This window comes from Acromyrmex echinatior, chromosome 7 (genome assembly GCF_024713525.1).
Source record: "Acromyrmex echinatior isolate Ae372 chromosome 7, ASM2471352v2, whole genome shotgun sequence".
Taxonomy (NCBI): domain Eukaryota; kingdom Metazoa; phylum Arthropoda; class Insecta; order Hymenoptera; family Formicidae; genus Acromyrmex; species Acromyrmex echinatior.
Window position 1 is genome coordinate 1,360,220 of NC_141858.1, and position 19,095 is coordinate 1,379,314.

Here is a 19,095-nt window from a genome sequence, read left to right on the forward strand (position 1 = left end):
TCAACTGTTCCAACCGCCATCTTACCTATGATCTAAGTACTCCCTGGATTAAGCGGGGAGTACAGACTCTTGCATAATGCATAACACATGAGACATAAGAAAATAAACCAATCAAAGTGCTTTATTTCCTTCCTTTCGGTGAAATAAAGAATTCTGATTGGTTGACTTTCTTATGCCTTATATTTTATGCGTTACGTAAGAGTTTATGCTCCCCGTTTTAATTTGGAGCATGCGACGCGAACAAACCTTAGGGTGAAATCGCACGGTGCGGAAAAGGGCTGCGAAATAGAGAATGAGTCATTCAAATAACCAATTAGCGTTATATTCGGAATAATGTAGAATAACACTGATTGGTTGTTTCTATAACGCATTTTTTATTCCGCAATCGTTTTCAGTATCGTGTGATTTCATAATGTGATCCCATGGTGGGGATTGGTGCAATGCAGAATTGGTAGAACGTTCATGATTGATCGTGACTTTATTCTACCGATTTTGCCGTTTTCTGTTGCGCAAATTTATTTCTTTTGCTGATTCCGTCAATCTGCGTGTGTATATTCTTATAAAAATTAACCTCGTTAAGCTGGTTTAAACGGAGAAAACTGTCTTCTTCAAGTACATGATTAATCAATATGCTGAGACATGTTCGGATTCCCACCTAGATGTTCTTCGAATGTTATGTCATCCTTGTTTAACATTCGGTAAATAACAAGAATAGAGTGATACTTGGGTAGCACTCTGGTGGGAATCTGAACATAATCCTGAAGATAATTAATTAAGTCTCTAGATAAATACGGAAAAAAAATGAGTCATCAGTCATCACTCTCCTTTCTTTTCTGCGATTGTGATTGGTCTCGCTGTTCCGTTCCGTTGTAAATTTCCACTAATGGGACGGCACCCTAATGGCTTCTGCACACTAAACGAGAAAACGCTTGCTGCGCGGCGGAAGTTATCGCACTAACCAATAATTCTATGTCTTAAGTCTGCCTTACTATGCAAAATTTCTAGAAATGATGTAATATTACTTCCGTCGCGTGGCAGAAGTTGGATTGAGTTTAACTTTTGTCGCGCGGTGGAAATTATCTATTATTTCCGAGCAAGTGAGACGTTGATTGACTGTTGTGTCAACTTCCGTCGCGTGGCAAGTGTTGCCGCGTTCTATATGCAGGAGCCATAAGTCCTTTATGTCCCATTGAACGGAATAAGCGGAAACAGAACACGCGGAATAATATGAAATCATATTTTTTATATTATTTACAATACTTGTAATAATAAAAATAGTTTACAATTAATGTAAATATAATAATGTATATATAATGTATATATAATGTATATAATAACTTAGTAAACATTCCCAAGTAGCAAACACACGTCATTTTGACGTCATGTTGGTCATTTACTGATCATAGATGACGTCATTAGATGACATCTTAATGACATTTTAATGATGGTCGAATATCGCAGACTATTGCATCATCGCGGGAACATCATTTGACGTCATGTTAGGACGTTTTCAAGCAGTATTATATAGGATCTCAGCATAGGATCTCATTCACATGCTCAATCGTGAAACGTAGTTGTGGGTCAGTGCACAATCCCAAAATATTGTGCTACGATTATAACTGGTGTTTTATGACTTAGTTACGACCTATCATTGTGTTGAGACTCATATAGCTAACAATGCTGACATTATTAGTTATCATTTTAACATAAAAATAATAAACGCCATCGGCTTATTATCTGTGATTATGACATATTAATTAAGACAAATATAGTAAATAATAATTTACAGCCGAAATTTATTGAAGGATTTTAATAGTTACAAATAAATTGCATGTGTGTGCCCTGATAGACATTTCCTCGTCAGTGTCACGAATGCCACGATACTGGCCAGCGCCACGATACTTGGCCACTACTTTGCTACGCCATAACTTAAAAAAATCTGACATGGTCCATAAAAAGTCTAGTTTTGTGCCCGATGTGGACCTGTTATGGAAAATAGCTTAGCATTCGCAACAAAATTTATTAAATAGTCTAACATGTCAGACATAGGCTCGCGCCTCATATGAAAATGTGACCGCAGCGCTTATTCGCATCGCAGTATTTTGTGGCTGTGACGGATTTTCTAACCTGAATAGTCGTAAACTTTAACGATTGATATCTCAGACTTGCTGGGCAGAGTAACGCTTTTTTTTGCCTGATTCCTTTGGTTTATGCAAAACTACATCAAGTAAACTTCATTTATTTTTGAAATGGCAGTGGTGAAACTAAATTATTATCTTTTTTTTCTTGTCAAACCTTCATTTTTTACACGAGAAATCGATAAAATTAGGCTTGCTCGATGTGTTTTTCAAAAAACGAAGGAATCTGGCAGGAAGAAGCATCATTCTGCTTTGTGAATCTGATATATTGATCTTAAGACTATTCAGGTTAGAAAATCTGTCACAGACCTAGTTTCCACCGAAGGTTTTTATTATTTTTTATTAACATTATACGCAATGTTTCACCTTACATTCTTTTCACCATGGATCGAACGATTTCTCGAGATTGAGGACAGTATCTTTGTCATTATCATTTTCTAATTAAGTTAATAATATTAACGTATTATTTCATGTAATTTCTTCAAATATTAGTAATATTAAGCTGTCAACAGAGGCATAAGCTTTAAATACCTTATGTATTAATTAAAATTATGAATGATTGGCATAAAAACGAAACTATTATTACAAGTGATATTTTGATGTGCATCGGTATAAATCAATGAGAAATCAAAGCTATATAAAATCAAAATTATGTATTTGCTAACTGAAAATTAAGCGAGACCAAAATATGATGTCATAATGACGTGCGAAAACATCGGTTGGTCAATTTTTGATCACATGATGTCATATCAATATGACCAGAATTTGACGTCAAAATGACCTGTGTGCTATCTGGATTAGAACTTCTTTAGCAGTAAAATGTTTTTAACATAACCGTAAAACTATCTCATAATTGGCTGAAACTTGATTCCGCTTCCGCGTTTATCGCTCAATGGATAAGAGGAAAGAAAATAAACGGAATCGTAGGCGGCTGATTAATATCTACATTTATATTTACTGTAATCATCGAATCATTAACATTCTGTTACTGTGTCCATATTAATAAAGACAAAAACTGTATGTAACCAATCGCATTATATGGACAATGGTTGTAATACACATCGACAGCATATAATATTGAGGTTATGTGCAACTTTCGTCCATTTTGCAAATTGTAACAGTGGCTGCGTTCCGTTTGACGCATGATATACATAATGCATCATTTATCCTTGTTTATTTGGTAAATAACAAGAATAAATGATACATTATACGCATCATGCGTGAAACAGAATGCAGCGAAATTATAGCGAAAATAGCGGAACGATTGTGATTCGTCGTTGATACCGCGAGTTCCGTTCCGTTGTCAATTTCCGTTCGATGGGACGGCACCCTGAACATAATCCTAAAGATAATTAATTAAGTCTCCAGATAAATACAGAGGTCAATATGGTTAGAATACGAATGTTGTATAAATGGTATAGAGAAAGGCGAAAATGTAAATCAAAATCAAAATGGGTACATAAAATGAAATCAATGCTCTGCTCTGTATGTATGTGTGATTTCCGATTTGCAGGAATTCATTTTTCTATGTCCCATTGAGCGGAAATTGTGGATGCGCAATCAATGCGAGCCAATCACAAACGCTATTCTGTTAGATATAAAGTGATCTACGGAAAGACTTACGATTGATCAGAGCTAATTGCGCATTCCGCAAATTTTGCTCAATAAGACATAGGAAAACACATTTTAGCGGAAGCCACAATCAATCACGAACGTTCCTCCAATTCCGCATTGCACCAATTCTGCACTATGGGACCGCGCTATAATATTATTGGCATAGGGTACGGTCAATACGATGCTGCAAACGCTTTGAAGCATTTTTTAACTGATCAGTTTGTAAAATTCTTTCTTCTAATTGATTTATCAAATGCTTCAAAGCATTTGTAGCGAAAGTTTGACCACAGTCATAATATAAGTATATACAATATGAACACTGAGCGTTGACACTTCTGATGTTCTAGTGGTCACATGACTCGCCGCCGTGTTGGAAAGGTGCTTATAAATTTATGAAAAAAGACATAATTCGGTTGTATTATGAAAATTGTTTATAGCGAGTATATTTTTAAATCAGAATTATATACAGCAGAATAATACAGTAGAGTCTTTTTAAATTTGGCCCATTGAGCGATAAGTGGAATGCCAAAATTATAGAGAACTCTCTTTATAGCACGAGTCTATCAATCATTGCGTACTTGCGTGAACGCAGTTGTGCATGCTAACCTGCAAAGTGCATTACAGTGTACATAACCTTAACAGAACAAGTCTAGTATGTACATATGTATCACAAAAGAATACACAAATATATAATCAGTTATACATAATCTACCTATGGAATTACATTACACTGTGAGAACCTAGTACAATTAGATGCAGATGCGCGCGCAACACATGTCCAACCTACTGTAGCATGGAAGGGACATGACATTAGTGTTTGTAAAAGTATGTGTGAGGAATGTAAAGATTACAGAAGTCAAATTTAGAGAGACTCTACTGTATAATGTTATCGAACTCATTATATAAAAATAATATTCACATTAATAATAATAATAATAATATTAAACAGTAATAAGTAAATTAAAAATAATAATTGATTAAATAATATACGAAAATTGTAATTGAATAATTACGAAAAAATAATATTGGGTCATCTAAAAAGTATCCGCTTTGTCACTAGATATATGACCATCAACACACATCTAGTGACAAAAAACCGCGGATACTTTTTAGATGACCCAATATATTGCATGAAAATTGTAATTAAATGTGAAGTTGTAATTTAATAGTACACACACACACACACACACACACACACACACACACACACACACACACACACACACACACACACACACACACACACACACACGCGCGCGCGCGCGCGCGCGCACATGCATACTTCATTACGAGAATACTTTATTGTATACAAATATAACAGTCTACACAATATAGCGTCTCTGAAAAAATTTGATTTAATTTTTTAGAAAAATTTAATTTTATTAAACCCTTTGCCATACTTTTCTCTCACAAATTAAAAAAAAATTAAGCTTTGTACGAACGACGTACCACGGCTTTCACTCGTGATACTCATATTTGGCCCGATTTCCTTACCACGAGTCTCATACAATATATTGTAGGCAAAAGGGTTAATTATATTTTATTATAGGAAAGAGATCTAGTTAACCTAATCTAACTTACAATTTCAACTTGCTGAAGGTAGCCACATTCCTGGTTGGAAATCGACACATGCGTACTAAAAATGGGGACATAAAAAGTTCAGTGTTTATACTATATGTATTATAATACTTATGGCTCCTGCACACTGGATGCGGAAACGCTTGCCGCGCGGCAAAATGTGATGCGGTAGCCAATAAAAGTTTACAGTTCCTAATATGTTCATTGTTACCGCGTCTCATTTTGCCGCGCGTCAAGCGTTTTCGCGTTCATATGTAGCAGCCATATCTCATCGGTGGTTATGATTTTTATCGACAGTATCAGAAAATGGATGTAGTCACATAGTTCCCAAACCAGAAATGGATGTACTGGCAGTAGTGTACAGGCAATTTCGACAGTAATAGAAAAAAGTTCGACATGGCTCCTCTTAGGTTTCTCTCTGACAACGTTGTATGTTGTACGGTAGTTGACTGTAGTTCTGTGTCGATTTTTGTAATACGTAGCGAATACGCAGTGTAGTTTTCTACTACTGTTTTCTATTATAAGTATCTATTGTTTATTTATGCAATGATTAATGTGCAGAATGAAGATTATGAAGCTTTAAAGCTGTAGTCAAACCAGATCTCGTTATTTTCGTTAAAATTAATCGAGGTAGAACGAAACGAAAATTTAAAAAAGTGAAAAAAGTGACAGCTGTTGCATCGAATCTTCAGAGCCAAGAAAAAAGGAAGATAGTAATTTATGAACAAGAGAGGAATCTTTCTCGTGATTTGAAAATTTCGACAAAATTGTAAGCTATAACATTGATGAATAAGCGATGCTAATTTCGAATTCGAATTCTGTAATCTATTCATTTTCTATATTCTTCTACTGTCACTTTTTGCTTATTTTGGTATATATTTTTCTTATATATATAATTTGTTTAATATTGCAAATATAAAAATTTAGAGAGGTGCAATTAAAAGAAGTCATCTTTTTTAGAATTACCGAAAGTTAAACAGTTTATTTATTTCTCTCACTTATCACTTTTGTTATACTGATCTCGCCATGTTACACTAAATTTATTTTGGACTTTATCTGGATTTTCATCATAATTCTATTACCATTGTAAGTTTTAATTCTAATTGATACTTTTAAATTATTTTTTTGACTCTATGTATTTTAGTTTTATTTGGATACACATGTTCTGGATACACGTGTTTGGATTCAAGTGTTCTGTCAAATACTGAAGATGTTTGTAGTTTAAATTTATCATATTTCTTTTTATTTATTTCTTTTTTTTATTTGTTGACATAATTTGTCCATAAATTAAAGTAGAATTACGAAATTTGTATACATTTTTTGGGGACATTAGTTTCATGATGTCTCTCAAGCAATCATTTAACTTTCATGGTGACACTTAAATAAAGTCAATGGTTACTCTGGATTAAAATGACTCGAGCCATCTTTATAATATTATTGAATCAATAGTCTTAAGTCCAATTTCAAAAAATTACAATATATAATTTTATTCTTTGAGAAAATGGAACAATGACGCTTTAGTGAAAAATTTAATTTTAACACAAAAAAAATCAAACGTGGAAAAATATGCTTTTTTATTATAAAAAAAATCATAACTTTTTAAATTTATAATATTTCAAATGCAATTTTAGTCTAATACTCTTGAGATGATGTATTTAAAAAAAATAGTATGGTTATACTCCATACTATTGTTTGAAAAAAGGTATTTATTTTGAAGGTAGAAGATGGTCTTTTACATGTAAAAAAGATGTTAAATTTGGATAAAAGACTATTTATTTTTGATTTAAGTTATTGTTAATGTAAAAATTATTATTATTGTTATTAATATTGAAGACATATAAGTGAAAAACGTAAAATACAAAAAATATATAGAAAACATTACTCTTTGCTTCAGCAATTTCAGTACACAAATAGAGTCTGTTCTCTAAATCTCAATCAGTAGATAACACTGATTCAGTACTAAATATGCCATTGTTAATTAATGAATGAAATGTGGTATCCCTAACCTATAGCGAACCTTGCTTCAGTGTATAAGTGTAGCGCATTTAACATATATGGTATTGTAAAATACCATATATGTTAAAATTAGATTGGTATTGTATATTTGGTATTGTAAAATTAGAATTATAATGTGCTAGAACGTGCAAATCGATATTTTAACTATATAATACTCAAACTTCTTTTCTTTTATAATTGAATTTCACTGATTATCCAGTGCCAAATGTGTTAATATGATATGCTGATAATTCAGTACCAAATATGCCACTTTTAGATTTAGAGAGTGTTTATCACACATGGATCGTAGACACAATGAACATTCTTTCCCCATCATTTTTTTTATCCTTATTTGAAGAACACAATCTACATTTTGTAATTTAATGCAAAAATATAATTCATAAATTTGTTAACAAAAACGACACGTTGGTCGACACTTGCTGATAGAACTTGACTCGACACACTTTGACTCGAGAAAAAAAAACGCTTTTTGCGCGAATGGCTGCTAGACGTGTACTAACGGTCCGATTAAAAAGCTAAGCATCTCGATAGGTGAAGCTTTAAACTGCCTCTAGTCAATGGCAGGTACGCATCTTCCCGATGCCAGGAACGTTCTGAAATCTAGTGTGAAAGAATGCTCGGGTTATTTAGTCATTTTGACCCAGAAGGACGATGAAGGGTTAAACAATATGCTGTTACTGTAAAAGAAATATTTATTCATCTTTTTTATTGTACTCAATTGAAGACAACTCAAAACAGAGTCGAAAGTCTAATTTATTTGTACTTAAATTATTAATGTTTTACGCACAGATATCTTGTATTAGTGTACTGGCTAATTTTGAGTTTTTGACATATGTGTATATATTTCTCTCTTAGTACCCTACGCGATTTTTTATTGCTGTCATTTTTTTATAACATTATTTAAAGACCTGGATTGAGGCTGAAAAAAAAACTAACTGTCTATAGACATGATAAGCCTGCAAGAGTTTTTTTTTTGCGTTATTCTCGATGTGAGAATGCACGAAAAGTTCAAAGAGGGTACTTGAGACCTATATGTGATCTGTAAGTTTTTGACGTTCTGGGTACTCCTTTATTTTTTATTAAATATACGTTTATTGAGTTTCGGATAGTATAAAAATAAGTACATGAAAGTGTAGAACTAAAAAGAATTATATTTCAATGTAATAAATAATAGAAATTTTATAATTTCTGTTAGTTTTCGGAGATTGCTCGGCTGGGGCGGATTTATTGCTTTAGAGCGAGTGTTACATCTTCTAAACTAAATCCTAATAAACTTAATTATACATACTATAATAATATTCATACATGTACAATCCTTTATTTATTTATACTTACTCTTTTAATACATCATAAAAACGAACATAGTTTAATTCAAAACGTATGAAAAGAAGAGCATAAAAAACCACCGCATAAGTTATAATTTGTGATATTTAATTATCATTACATTAATTAAAACATTAGACGTTTCGGCCACAATCTGGCCATCCTCCAGTAAATTCACAATATTCTTAAAAGAGTTACATATAGCTGACATTAAATTCAACCGTCGTATGATATAATTATATATAAACGTATTCTTTCATACGTGAAGGTGCCTCGTACAATAATGTTACACCGCCAATTGTCATATCATGAAAAGTGTAGAACGAGAATTTCCAGGTTCTAATTTAACAAATTTGTATTAATATCTTCTAATGTGTGAGAATAGAATCGTTACCTGTTTTACAGCAAAAAAATATAATGATGAATCTCAAGTACATCGTTTGCACAGATGGAAATTTGTCGTAACATTGTGTGTTATTATTTGTCATATCATATATTTTACCAGTATTTATATATATGAGTCAAAAGTTTAGAAAGTTCTAGAATTATTTATTAAGTGTGAGAGAGATCTTTCCTAAGAAGAGGAAGATAAACATCAGGCAAACCTTCAGTGTCACTTTGCTTATTGATATCACTTATTTGGCCTTTAATGTATATCAGTTCAGAAATTCTTCTTTTCATCAATGATTATTCTGTGTCTAAAATTCTTATGTTATCCCAATCCAATTCATGCATCTCATTTAACTGGTGACGTGAAACCACTGACATCTCGGAAGTGGATTTTCTTATGTCAGCCTTATGTTCTTTTATACGAGTTTTTAATTTCCTTTTTGTTTGGCCAACATAAGAAGATTCACAATTTAAACAATTTATTTTGTAGACTATTCCACGATGGTCATCCCTAAGCAAAGGATCTTTTCCAGTTTTTATAAATGTATTCATTTTATTCATGGGTTTATAAGCTATATTAAAGCCATGTATATGTGAAAGTTTTTTTTAAATTTTTCAGATACTTTGCTTAAATATGGTATCGTGAAAAACTTTTTCTTTGAATTAGAATTAGAGTCACATTCGTTATTATTGTCCTCACGATTTTGATCTAAATTGGTTCTACTTTCCAAAGTTTTTTATTCTATTTTTTATTGTTGAAAATGTGAATTTAAGAGAATAACCATTCATTAAAAGAGTATGAATTAAATCAGAGATGTTTTTTCCATGAAATTTTGGATGGGATAAAAGCAAAATTCTATCTAAATCTTTTATTAATTATCTCTAATTCTTACTTTTTTATATTGTTCAAATAATAAAATTTATTTATTTATTAATTGTAACCTTAAAATATGTAGATTCCTCGAAAATGTCGATTTATAGTTCAAATAATTATACTTTTTTGAGCGATTCATATTGTACTATTTTTTTTATTAAGTCCAAAGGGTCAACTAAAAAAATCTTACGGATTTTTGCTTGGATATTAAATTTAAAAATTTAAGAATTTTTTTATCCAAAGTAGTCATTTTTTGCGAATTTTTTCAATAAATTCTTTGAAGCATTGTAATTAATTGAAAATAAAATTTTTTTTATTTGCTTCATATTTATCTGTTTTTATCTGACTTCGAGATAATAAATTTCACACGTTTTGAACTAAAAAATACGTATTTAGTCCAGAGATATAGCGTATTTCAGCTATATACTTGATCCAACGATTCTCCAACATTTTCAATCCGAATAATATGATTTGTCCAACCCTTCAAAATAAATCTCTGTTTCGGCGATGAGCTGTTCTCTGGTGATGAATCTCTTTCCTCCGAACCATTTCTTCAGGTTTGGAAACAGGAAATCGTCACAGGGGACTAAATCTGGCGAATATGGGGAAGCAATTCGTAGCGAAATTCGTTGAATTTGGCCATTGGTGCCGGGCACGTATGCCGGCACCTGTGCATTGTCTTGATGGAAGAGCACTTTCTTCTTCACCAAATGAGGACGTTTTTTCTTTAAAATGTTGTTGAAACGGTCCAATAAGGTTGCGTAGTAATCGCTATTGATCGCTTGCTTCGACAGAAGATAATCGATATGAATTATATCGCGTGCATCCCAACAAACTGTGGCCATCACCTTTCCGGCCGACTTCACGATCTTCGCCTTCTTCGGAGCTAGTTCACTCGGTGAAGTCTATTGTTTTGACTGTTCCTCCGTCTCGGATGTGAAGTAATGGATCCATGTTTCGTCCACAGTAATGAATCGGCAGAAATTTATCTGGATTACGTTGAAACATCTCCAAACATTGTTTTGAAATCGTCACACGGTCGCGCTGCACAATGAGCAAACGCGGCACCTATCTTGCCGATAGCTTTTTCATACCCAATTGTTCGTGCAAAATTGAAATCACTGTGCCATGTGATATGCCTGTGGCCTCAACAAGTTCGCGCACTTTCACTCGTCGATTAGTCAAAACAATATCGTGGACTTTATCAATGATTTTTGGCGTAGCAACCTTAATTGGACGTCCCGAATGAGGTGCATCACATATGGATGTACGACTACGTTTAAATTCATTCACCCAATTGTATACAATCGCAAACGCTGGTGCAGATGTGCTATGAACATTATCCAACTCGACTTTGATTTCTTTCGGCGCTAAACTTTTCATATGTAGATGTTTGATCACTGCACGAAACTCGTTTTTTTCCATTTTGCAAAAAATACAAAGGTTATTCGCTTTAATCGTCTACAGAAATGAAGCCATGCGATAAATTCCGCTCAAAATTTGACAGTAATCAGCTGAAAGATACTACTTGTCAAAAAGTAATGTGACATGACACTGCGAGTGCCATCTGACAGATTTTCTAAGAACTTATTGACGTACCCTCGTAACTTTGATCAATTGATTGTAATTTTTTATTACAATTTTATTTTATTTTTTTACTTACTGGGATTTTAATTTGGGATCTTAGGATTGTGAGTTTCATATCTCAGTCGTTGCGTCATTTAGAAATATCAATGTACTAATTTTTTTACTGTCTATATGATATACTTAACGTAATTATTTTGTGTTACTTTTATACATAACTTTTTCCGAAATTTAAATGCAACCACTATCTTATAAGTATCTTATTTTAAATTATTGGTAAAATCTTAAAAATATATGCGAAAATCGATGGACATTAGGAGTCAGCACTAGAAATCAATTGCGCAAAAAACTTATAGAAATACCGAAAATTTTGAGTATATTTTAGCTTTGTTTTGAGTTATCTTCAGCACAAATTTGATAAATAACAATAAATTAAAATACAATATCGTGAAAACGCATTCCCGTTACGTGATTATGACCATAATGTGATGAGGAGTTCCATCATCGACATCTTGAATGTTGTACCAAATAGTTGCATAGCTGAGTGGAAATGATAGCCAGTATCAAGCTAAAGAATATTAAGAAAGATTTTAACGTGGCAACATATTATAATGGATGGAGAATTTGGAAAAAATCATAATAGTGCTTATCACATAGCCGCCGTAACCGTACATCATATATCGTCAAATTAATGCGAATCAATCAAAATCATTACAAATTAAAATTAAAGTTAAAGAATAAAAGAGCAGTTATGTTGGGCAGAAATGAACAGAAATGGTTGTTAGACAAAAATGGTTCCGTAATTTTTCATCAATTTCCATTCTCAAAAACATCCAACATCTTTTACAGTTAGGTAAAATTTCTCGCTTTCAATTTACAAAGGCAAGTATTTGATTATGTAATTCATTAAAAATATTGAAAACAATATTAAGAAATTTTAAGCTTCTGTGCATAATACAGTAAGAATTCATTCGTTACCGATCATTAATAGGTTATTAAATTTCAACCACAAAAAGAATGGGATTCACAGCCATTATTAAAACTATCTCGCTTTATACTAAACAATTCATAAAGAACAAACAAAATATTAATTTTACTAAAGCAGATAAAGGCAATTTTATGACGCTAGATAAAGAAACTTACAGAAAAAAAATCAATGCAATGCTCCTTGACGAGGATACTTATCTTAAAATTTTTAAAAATCCGATTAACAAAATTAACAACAACTTAAAAAAATTATTTACAGGATGGAAAAAATCTGAATACATTTCTGAACAGATATACAAACAATTATACAGTAGTGATGACAATTTACTTACAGTTTATGACCTATCAAAGGTACATAAGCCGAATTGTCCATACTTATAGTCTATTTTTTCTATTGATAGCTCTATTGATAGCCTTCTGATTGATAACTTAGCGTTGTTTGATCATTAAGAGTATTCCGAAAGGTCCTAGCCATATTAATAATAGCTTTGACTTGGTAAAAAGACTGAAAAATATTAAAATTGACTCGGGTTACAGTTTAGTGTCTCTTGACGTGATATCGCTATTCACTAACATACCGATGGACTTGGCTATTGACGCTCTTTCAAACAGATGGAATTCTATTTGTAAGAATTACAATATCCCTAAAGAGGAATTTTTAATAGCAGTGCGATTGGTCTTAGATTCCATTTTTTTTATCTTTGATGGTCAATTCTATAAACAGATGTTTGGCATCTCGATGGATTATTGCTAATTATTGCGGATCTAGTTATGCACTTAGAAAACATTGTGATGAGCTCCATTAATTTCCCAGTATCTTTTTATTACAGGTACGTTGATGAAATTATTAGGTGTTGGAATTAATTCGTAGCGTTTTACAAGTGATGGGAAGTACTTTCATTAATGTATTTTTTAATGCTCATGTGAAATAAATAACATTCTTTCATTAAAAAACGCTACGAATTAATTCCAACACCTAATATCTTAAGTTTACCTTCCTCTGAAGTGAATTGCATTCTTGTCAGATTTAATTCTTTTCATCAAAGAATTGCAATTTATTTTGGAAGTAGGGGGTAATTTGATTGACACAACTATTATTCTAAGGGGTGATAGTTTGTAGGCTGTAAACTCTATGTAAATTGTCATTGCTACAATATAATCGTTTGTATATCTTCAGAAATGTATCCACATTTTTTCTGTAAGTAATTTTTTCAAGTTGTTATTGATTTTGTTAACCGAATTTTTAGAAATTTAGAAATTTTGTTAGTCGTTGAAGAATAAACAAAATAACAATGATACAAACAGGTACAAACGCAGTATAAACGAACAGTATCCATTTTATAGAAATCAATGCCTTAAATCAGTGCTCGCAAAGATTTGCACATTTCGAGCTAATTCTGGTGAGCAATCCTCACCACCGCTCGAGGCTCGGTGGTCGAGCCAACGCTCACGTGACGTTCTGGCTCAGGAGCGTTCCTATACCAGAAATATACTGGGAGCGCATCTTCCGCCAAATTATTATATTGTAACATGTTTTTTATTAAATAATTTATTTCTATTAACATAAAATTTTCTATTGTTAATTTATTATTGTTCTTTAATGATATATTTATATCTTAACGTAATTTATTACATAATTATGATAATGTACATTTCGACAATAGTTTTCCACATCACCGTGAGATACTATTGTAAGATGTTTTTTTTAATTTTTATGTTAATAAAAATAAATTATTTAATAAAAAATGTTTCAATAATAATTTGGCGGAAGGTGCGCTCCCAGTATATTTCTGGTATAGGGACGTTCCTGAGCCAAAACGTCACGTGAGCGCTCGGCAGTTCAACTCGGAGGTCGCTCGCCGAAATGTGGAAATCTTTGCGAACACTGCCTTAAATCGTCTAGCTGGATCTTAAATGCTTGTATGATTCTGTAAATTTATGTACTACGTATGCAGTCCTTTGAAACGCACGCCGAAATGATTTTTCGATCTTGAAACGCTAACTCTACTAAACTACTGCAATAATATCACGAATTGATTAGCAATTTAACAATTTGATGCTTTTTCGTATTTTCGAACGATCTTAATCTTCCAGCGGGCGCGCACATTCTCCGTACACGCGCGCCGGTTTTTATGGAGGGGATACAAGTAAAATCTATTGTCTGAGTCTCGGCTTCCCAAGATATTCCTTCAGTGTCTTTTGGGTCGTCGATTCGCTTAAGTCACGTTCTATTAGCGTGCGTTGTTTACGTAGAATCGATTTTTAAGGGTTTGAGTTTCCGTATTGTGTACACAGAAATCGTTCAATGCCGATGAAAAGCGAGGGAAGTGCAAGATTGTGCAAAAATACAATCATCACTTTCAAATGCAACAAATGTTTTCATTTTACTTGCAAAAAACATTCAACGACAACTGCAATAATTATTTGCAATAATTGTAATACGACTGAAAGCGAATAAAACTTGTATTTCAATATAATGTAATTTCTAATATAATGTGATACTTATTTTTTAAAATAAACGCTCAATAACCATTTAAACATCATAAACTTTTATCGCATAATTGACATGCTTATTTGACAATATTGTGCTTTAACCTTTTGAATTTTCAATCTTATTCTACAGTGTCTTCTGTACACTGGCGCTCCCGCTGGATGGTTAATAATGCTAAGTAACATATTAAAATCTGTAAATAATTAATTCTTATTGTGAAAAATATCCCCTCGGCCGGAAGTCGAATCCGGATCTCTTGCTTTCCAGGCGAGCGTCCTAAGCCTTTAGACCACCGAGGCTTTAGTAATATTCTTCGCAATAATTAGCATATGAAGAAACAATGTCTATTTAGGCGACGTAAATAAACAATATACAATATTATAGGACCATATATGTGAAGATGTTCACACATACACTACTCATTTTCATTTTTGTTAAAATTAGGTGTCAGATCTACATCAGTCATAATATATGAAAATAATATTATGAATAATATTATAATAATATTATAAATATACTGATAATGATTTAAAGGAAAATAATGTATTGAAAAGAAAAATGAAATGAATGTGTGTATCCCTATAGGAGAACAGCAGTGGCCCATTGTATCTCATATCAAAAGGAAGAAAAATCTCGTATCTCTCTGAAGCAGCATAGAATGGGTGAGAAATTTATTAAATTGCCTTTATATCTTGCAATTTCTAATGACTACTTAGAATAGAAGCTCAATAGTAATTAGCTCATAATACTGATTTTTTATTTTGATTTAGGATAGATTGCGTGGATGATTTAGGACAGATGTGAATCTGTTTATTAAAAGCAATTTATTAAAAGTGTTAACTGATAAAAGTCTGCCTGCAAGAGTTAAGAGGCTGACTGATCATGTCATTTGCGATGTACAGTAGATATACAGATTTATCCAATCCGTAATGAGATACACTTCAGGTTAAGCGTTTTATCCCGAATCTATCAAGCCTAATAATTTGTTGAGTCCCAGCGTAGTTAATTAATAAATCATTTTTTATAATTAACGGATTTTAAAACAAATATGTTACTGACAAATACATTATTTATAAGTTTTCAAAATGCTCTTTATTTTGTTATATCCACCGCTTGATTATCTTTTGTGATATATTTCTTATATATATTATAAATATATGTATATTTTTTATTGTATGCATAACATACTATAGATAAGGGTGATTTAAGATAAGTTTTGCTATATTTCGACTGTAACTTCTAGCGTTTTAAATTATTTAACACAATTATTTTGACTCTTTATGTATAATTCTTTGCACGAATCGTCATTTACCTTCATGAAGGCGATTTGCGACAGAATATGTTTTATGGATATCTAAATGTGTTCGCTGAATTTTAGAACGCACCAAACAATAAGATGACTAAGGAAAGTACCATAAAAGGCAAAGGAAATAATAAATCTGTCAGAATAATGATTTATTGTTATTTGAATTGCACATTTGTTTGAATTCTAAATATAAATAATTTTTCTGTAACAAAAAACATTAAATATAAACTGTAATACTTACTCAACAGTAATACTTAATATTATAGTAACAAAAAATTTTAAAATTTTTTTAGATTTTTTATTGCAAATTTTTCTCATATTTTTATTATTATAATTACCGCAATTTGAATTATTTTCCATCGATTCAAAAATCCTTCTACGTTTTGTATATTCTAATTGTATTGAATGTTCATTTAAACATGTCCATGATAGACTTGGAGGCACATTGTTTTTTTTTTTGCGCTAACGAAGGGGTTGATTTTCACGAGCTTGTTTTAAGCTATCTTCAAACGCTTTGGCCCAAATATTTCTATTGTTTTCCTCTGATAGTCTTTTTAAAACTTGATTTCTATAATAGGATATTAGCTTACAGATCAGATGCATTCTGCTTTACATTTTTGATTAAATCTAGAGTTGTTTTCAATAATGCAGGAAAAAGTATCTTTGATATTGTTCCTCGATTTTTATTTTTCCAATCAAATAAAGTAAATTTCTATGCTCTCTTCAAAGGATGGAAGAATGATGACATGTCTAAAGGCTGAGTTAAGTGCGTACTATTGGATGGCAGTAAGATGAAACATATGTCGTGTCTCTCACATTGTTCTATCGTAGATAAAGATATGTGACTCTCAAGATTATCGTCAATTATTGCTTTGATTCTTTCTCGTTTACGTAAATATGTTAGTGCAACTTTTGTGAACCAGTCTTCAAACAGGGAGCTATCAAATTAACCATTGGAACTGCAATTGTAAGCAGTTCCCTCTGGACCTCCTTCTATACATCATAAACATGTTTAGCTTTATAAATGACATAGGGCGCTAATAACTGTCCATCATTAGCAATAACAAACATAATAGATGTACTACTTTTTATTGTATCAATTATTTCCGGACATTTTATACCTTTACAAACTAGTATTTTTTTTGCCTTGACTCGCACATGTTGATTTCATCAAGTTGATTAAGTTGCCTGGACTTATATAAGCAAAAGTTATTTCTAAATTATTAAAATAATGATTGATTATATCCCTAAAGACCACCATTGCGCGAGATCGCTTAATGTTTTCACAAAGGAAACATACAAACGAGATCGCTTAATGTTTTCACAAAGGAAACGCTTGGATAGTTTTTATGTCATTTTATAAATTCTTATAACCAAAAACGATCAAGTATATTGTCATGAAATATTTTTACTTTAATATTTTTGGTCGAGATACTGCTTGACTACGTGTTTTAAGTCTGTTGGAGTAAGTGGAAAATCCCACTTAGCTGCAATGAGTAATCCGTGTACGATATTGTCCTCGTCGACTTTTGTTATCTGGCCTTCTGGAGAATAAAAATTTAGATCTTTAAATTTGCTGTATAAAGTTGACTTTGAAACGCCATAAGCTTCAGCAGCTGAGATTTATGTAAGGATTTGCGTCCTTCAGCAACATCCTCTAATGTGTCATTAAGAGTTTTCTCATCAAAGTCTTTGTATTTTCGTTTGCCTGGCTTCCGTTTATATGTTGTAGTCATTTTTTTAAATTTTGTAATGTACCAAGTCATCTACAAAAACAAGTATTTTAATAAAAACAATAATTGTAGATTATGTTTACAATCACAGAGTTCTAAATTTGCTTCATATTGTTCACAAAATATGCCACTTTACAGTAAATGTAACAATATTAATTAAAAAAATTATTATCTGAGTTCCAATGAGTTAAAGTCGACTTATTCAAGAAACTCAATTTGCTTTGTCGTCTTCCTGATTTTTTTATTACTATTGTTAAAGCGATTAAAGACCATCGTAATAATTTAAATACATTAATCGATAAGGAAAAGAATGATAATTTTTCAAGCCTCTTCTAGTGAATCATAGAGAGAGACTACGGCCGAATGTATGTGGTTATGTTGTGGCTGCTGTGCCCAATGTGGCGCCGAACGTGTCCGGGCGCTGGCGAAGGCTAACTAATGCGAAGGAAGATTAGCGGGAAATCGCTAAGTTCGCAAAGAAATGTTACTCATTAATTCTGATTATTTTTTTTTTATTTTGTGTAGGAGGAAAAATCTTATATCCCGGTTAGGCAATCCGAAGGAGTTTGAACCCATTACCGCGCATGTTGGATTTAAACTTCGTCTGGTGGGTGAAGCTCAGGCTAGACTCGAATTTCGTCAGAAGACTATTCGCATGGGGTCCAATTCCCGAAGAGAAAGGCCCTACTTTCACTCTAGAACGACTACTCTACGGGACCAATGCCATTATTTGCCGCCACCCAACCAGGTCCGCCTATCAACTAAAAACTCCCTCCGTTCCGCTACCGCGGAAAGCCTGTCGCCGGATGCCCGGAACTACCGAAGTATAACTTCAGGCATCCGGCGGCCCCATGGGTTTACTAACCCTCCTCTCTCTCACTCCTAATAGAGTTTAAGACTCAATTCGTAATGGCAATGAAATTGTAGCTCGTGTCTCTCTGTTACTACTCTAAAACAGTAGGACTAATCTCTTGTCGCAAAAGAAAAGGAGGAGTGAGGCCCGATCCGCCGCCTGTCGGGCTCACCATCTCTCGCACTCATTTGTATACTATGACTACATA

At 32.5% G+C, this 19,095-nt stretch overlaps 1 protein-coding gene and 1 long non-coding RNA gene across 12 annotated transcripts in view; one reads left to right on the forward strand and one right to left on the reverse strand.

Annotated features, from left to right (window-relative positions):
- Positions 1–4,165: 4,165 nt before the first annotated feature.
- On the reverse strand, positions 4,166–5,490 carry LOC147908933 (uncharacterized). The gene is made up of 2 exons (XR_015545585.1): positions 5,334–5,490; positions 4,166–4,358 (listed from the first exon to the last, which is right to left on the reverse strand). It is a non-coding gene; the product is annotated as an uncharacterized LOC147908933 (long non-coding RNA).
- Positions 5,491–5,716: 226 nt separating this feature from the next.
- Positions 5,717–19,095, forward strand: part of Ack-like (activated Cdc42 kinase-like) — a 343,307-nt gene continuing 329,928 nt past the window's right edge. For 6 of the 11 annotated variants that reach the window (XM_087407583.1, XM_087407574.1, XM_087407578.1 and 3 more), the window contains exons 1-2: positions 5,965–6,099; positions 15,581–15,657. In XM_087407583.1, coding sequence (XP_087263709.1) covers positions 15,654–15,657 — 4 coding nt within the window. In that variant the 5' untranslated portion in view covers positions 5,965–6,099; positions 15,581–15,653. The other 5 variants (XM_087407575.1, XM_087407580.1, XM_087407576.1 and 2 more) reach the window with 4 other exon arrangements.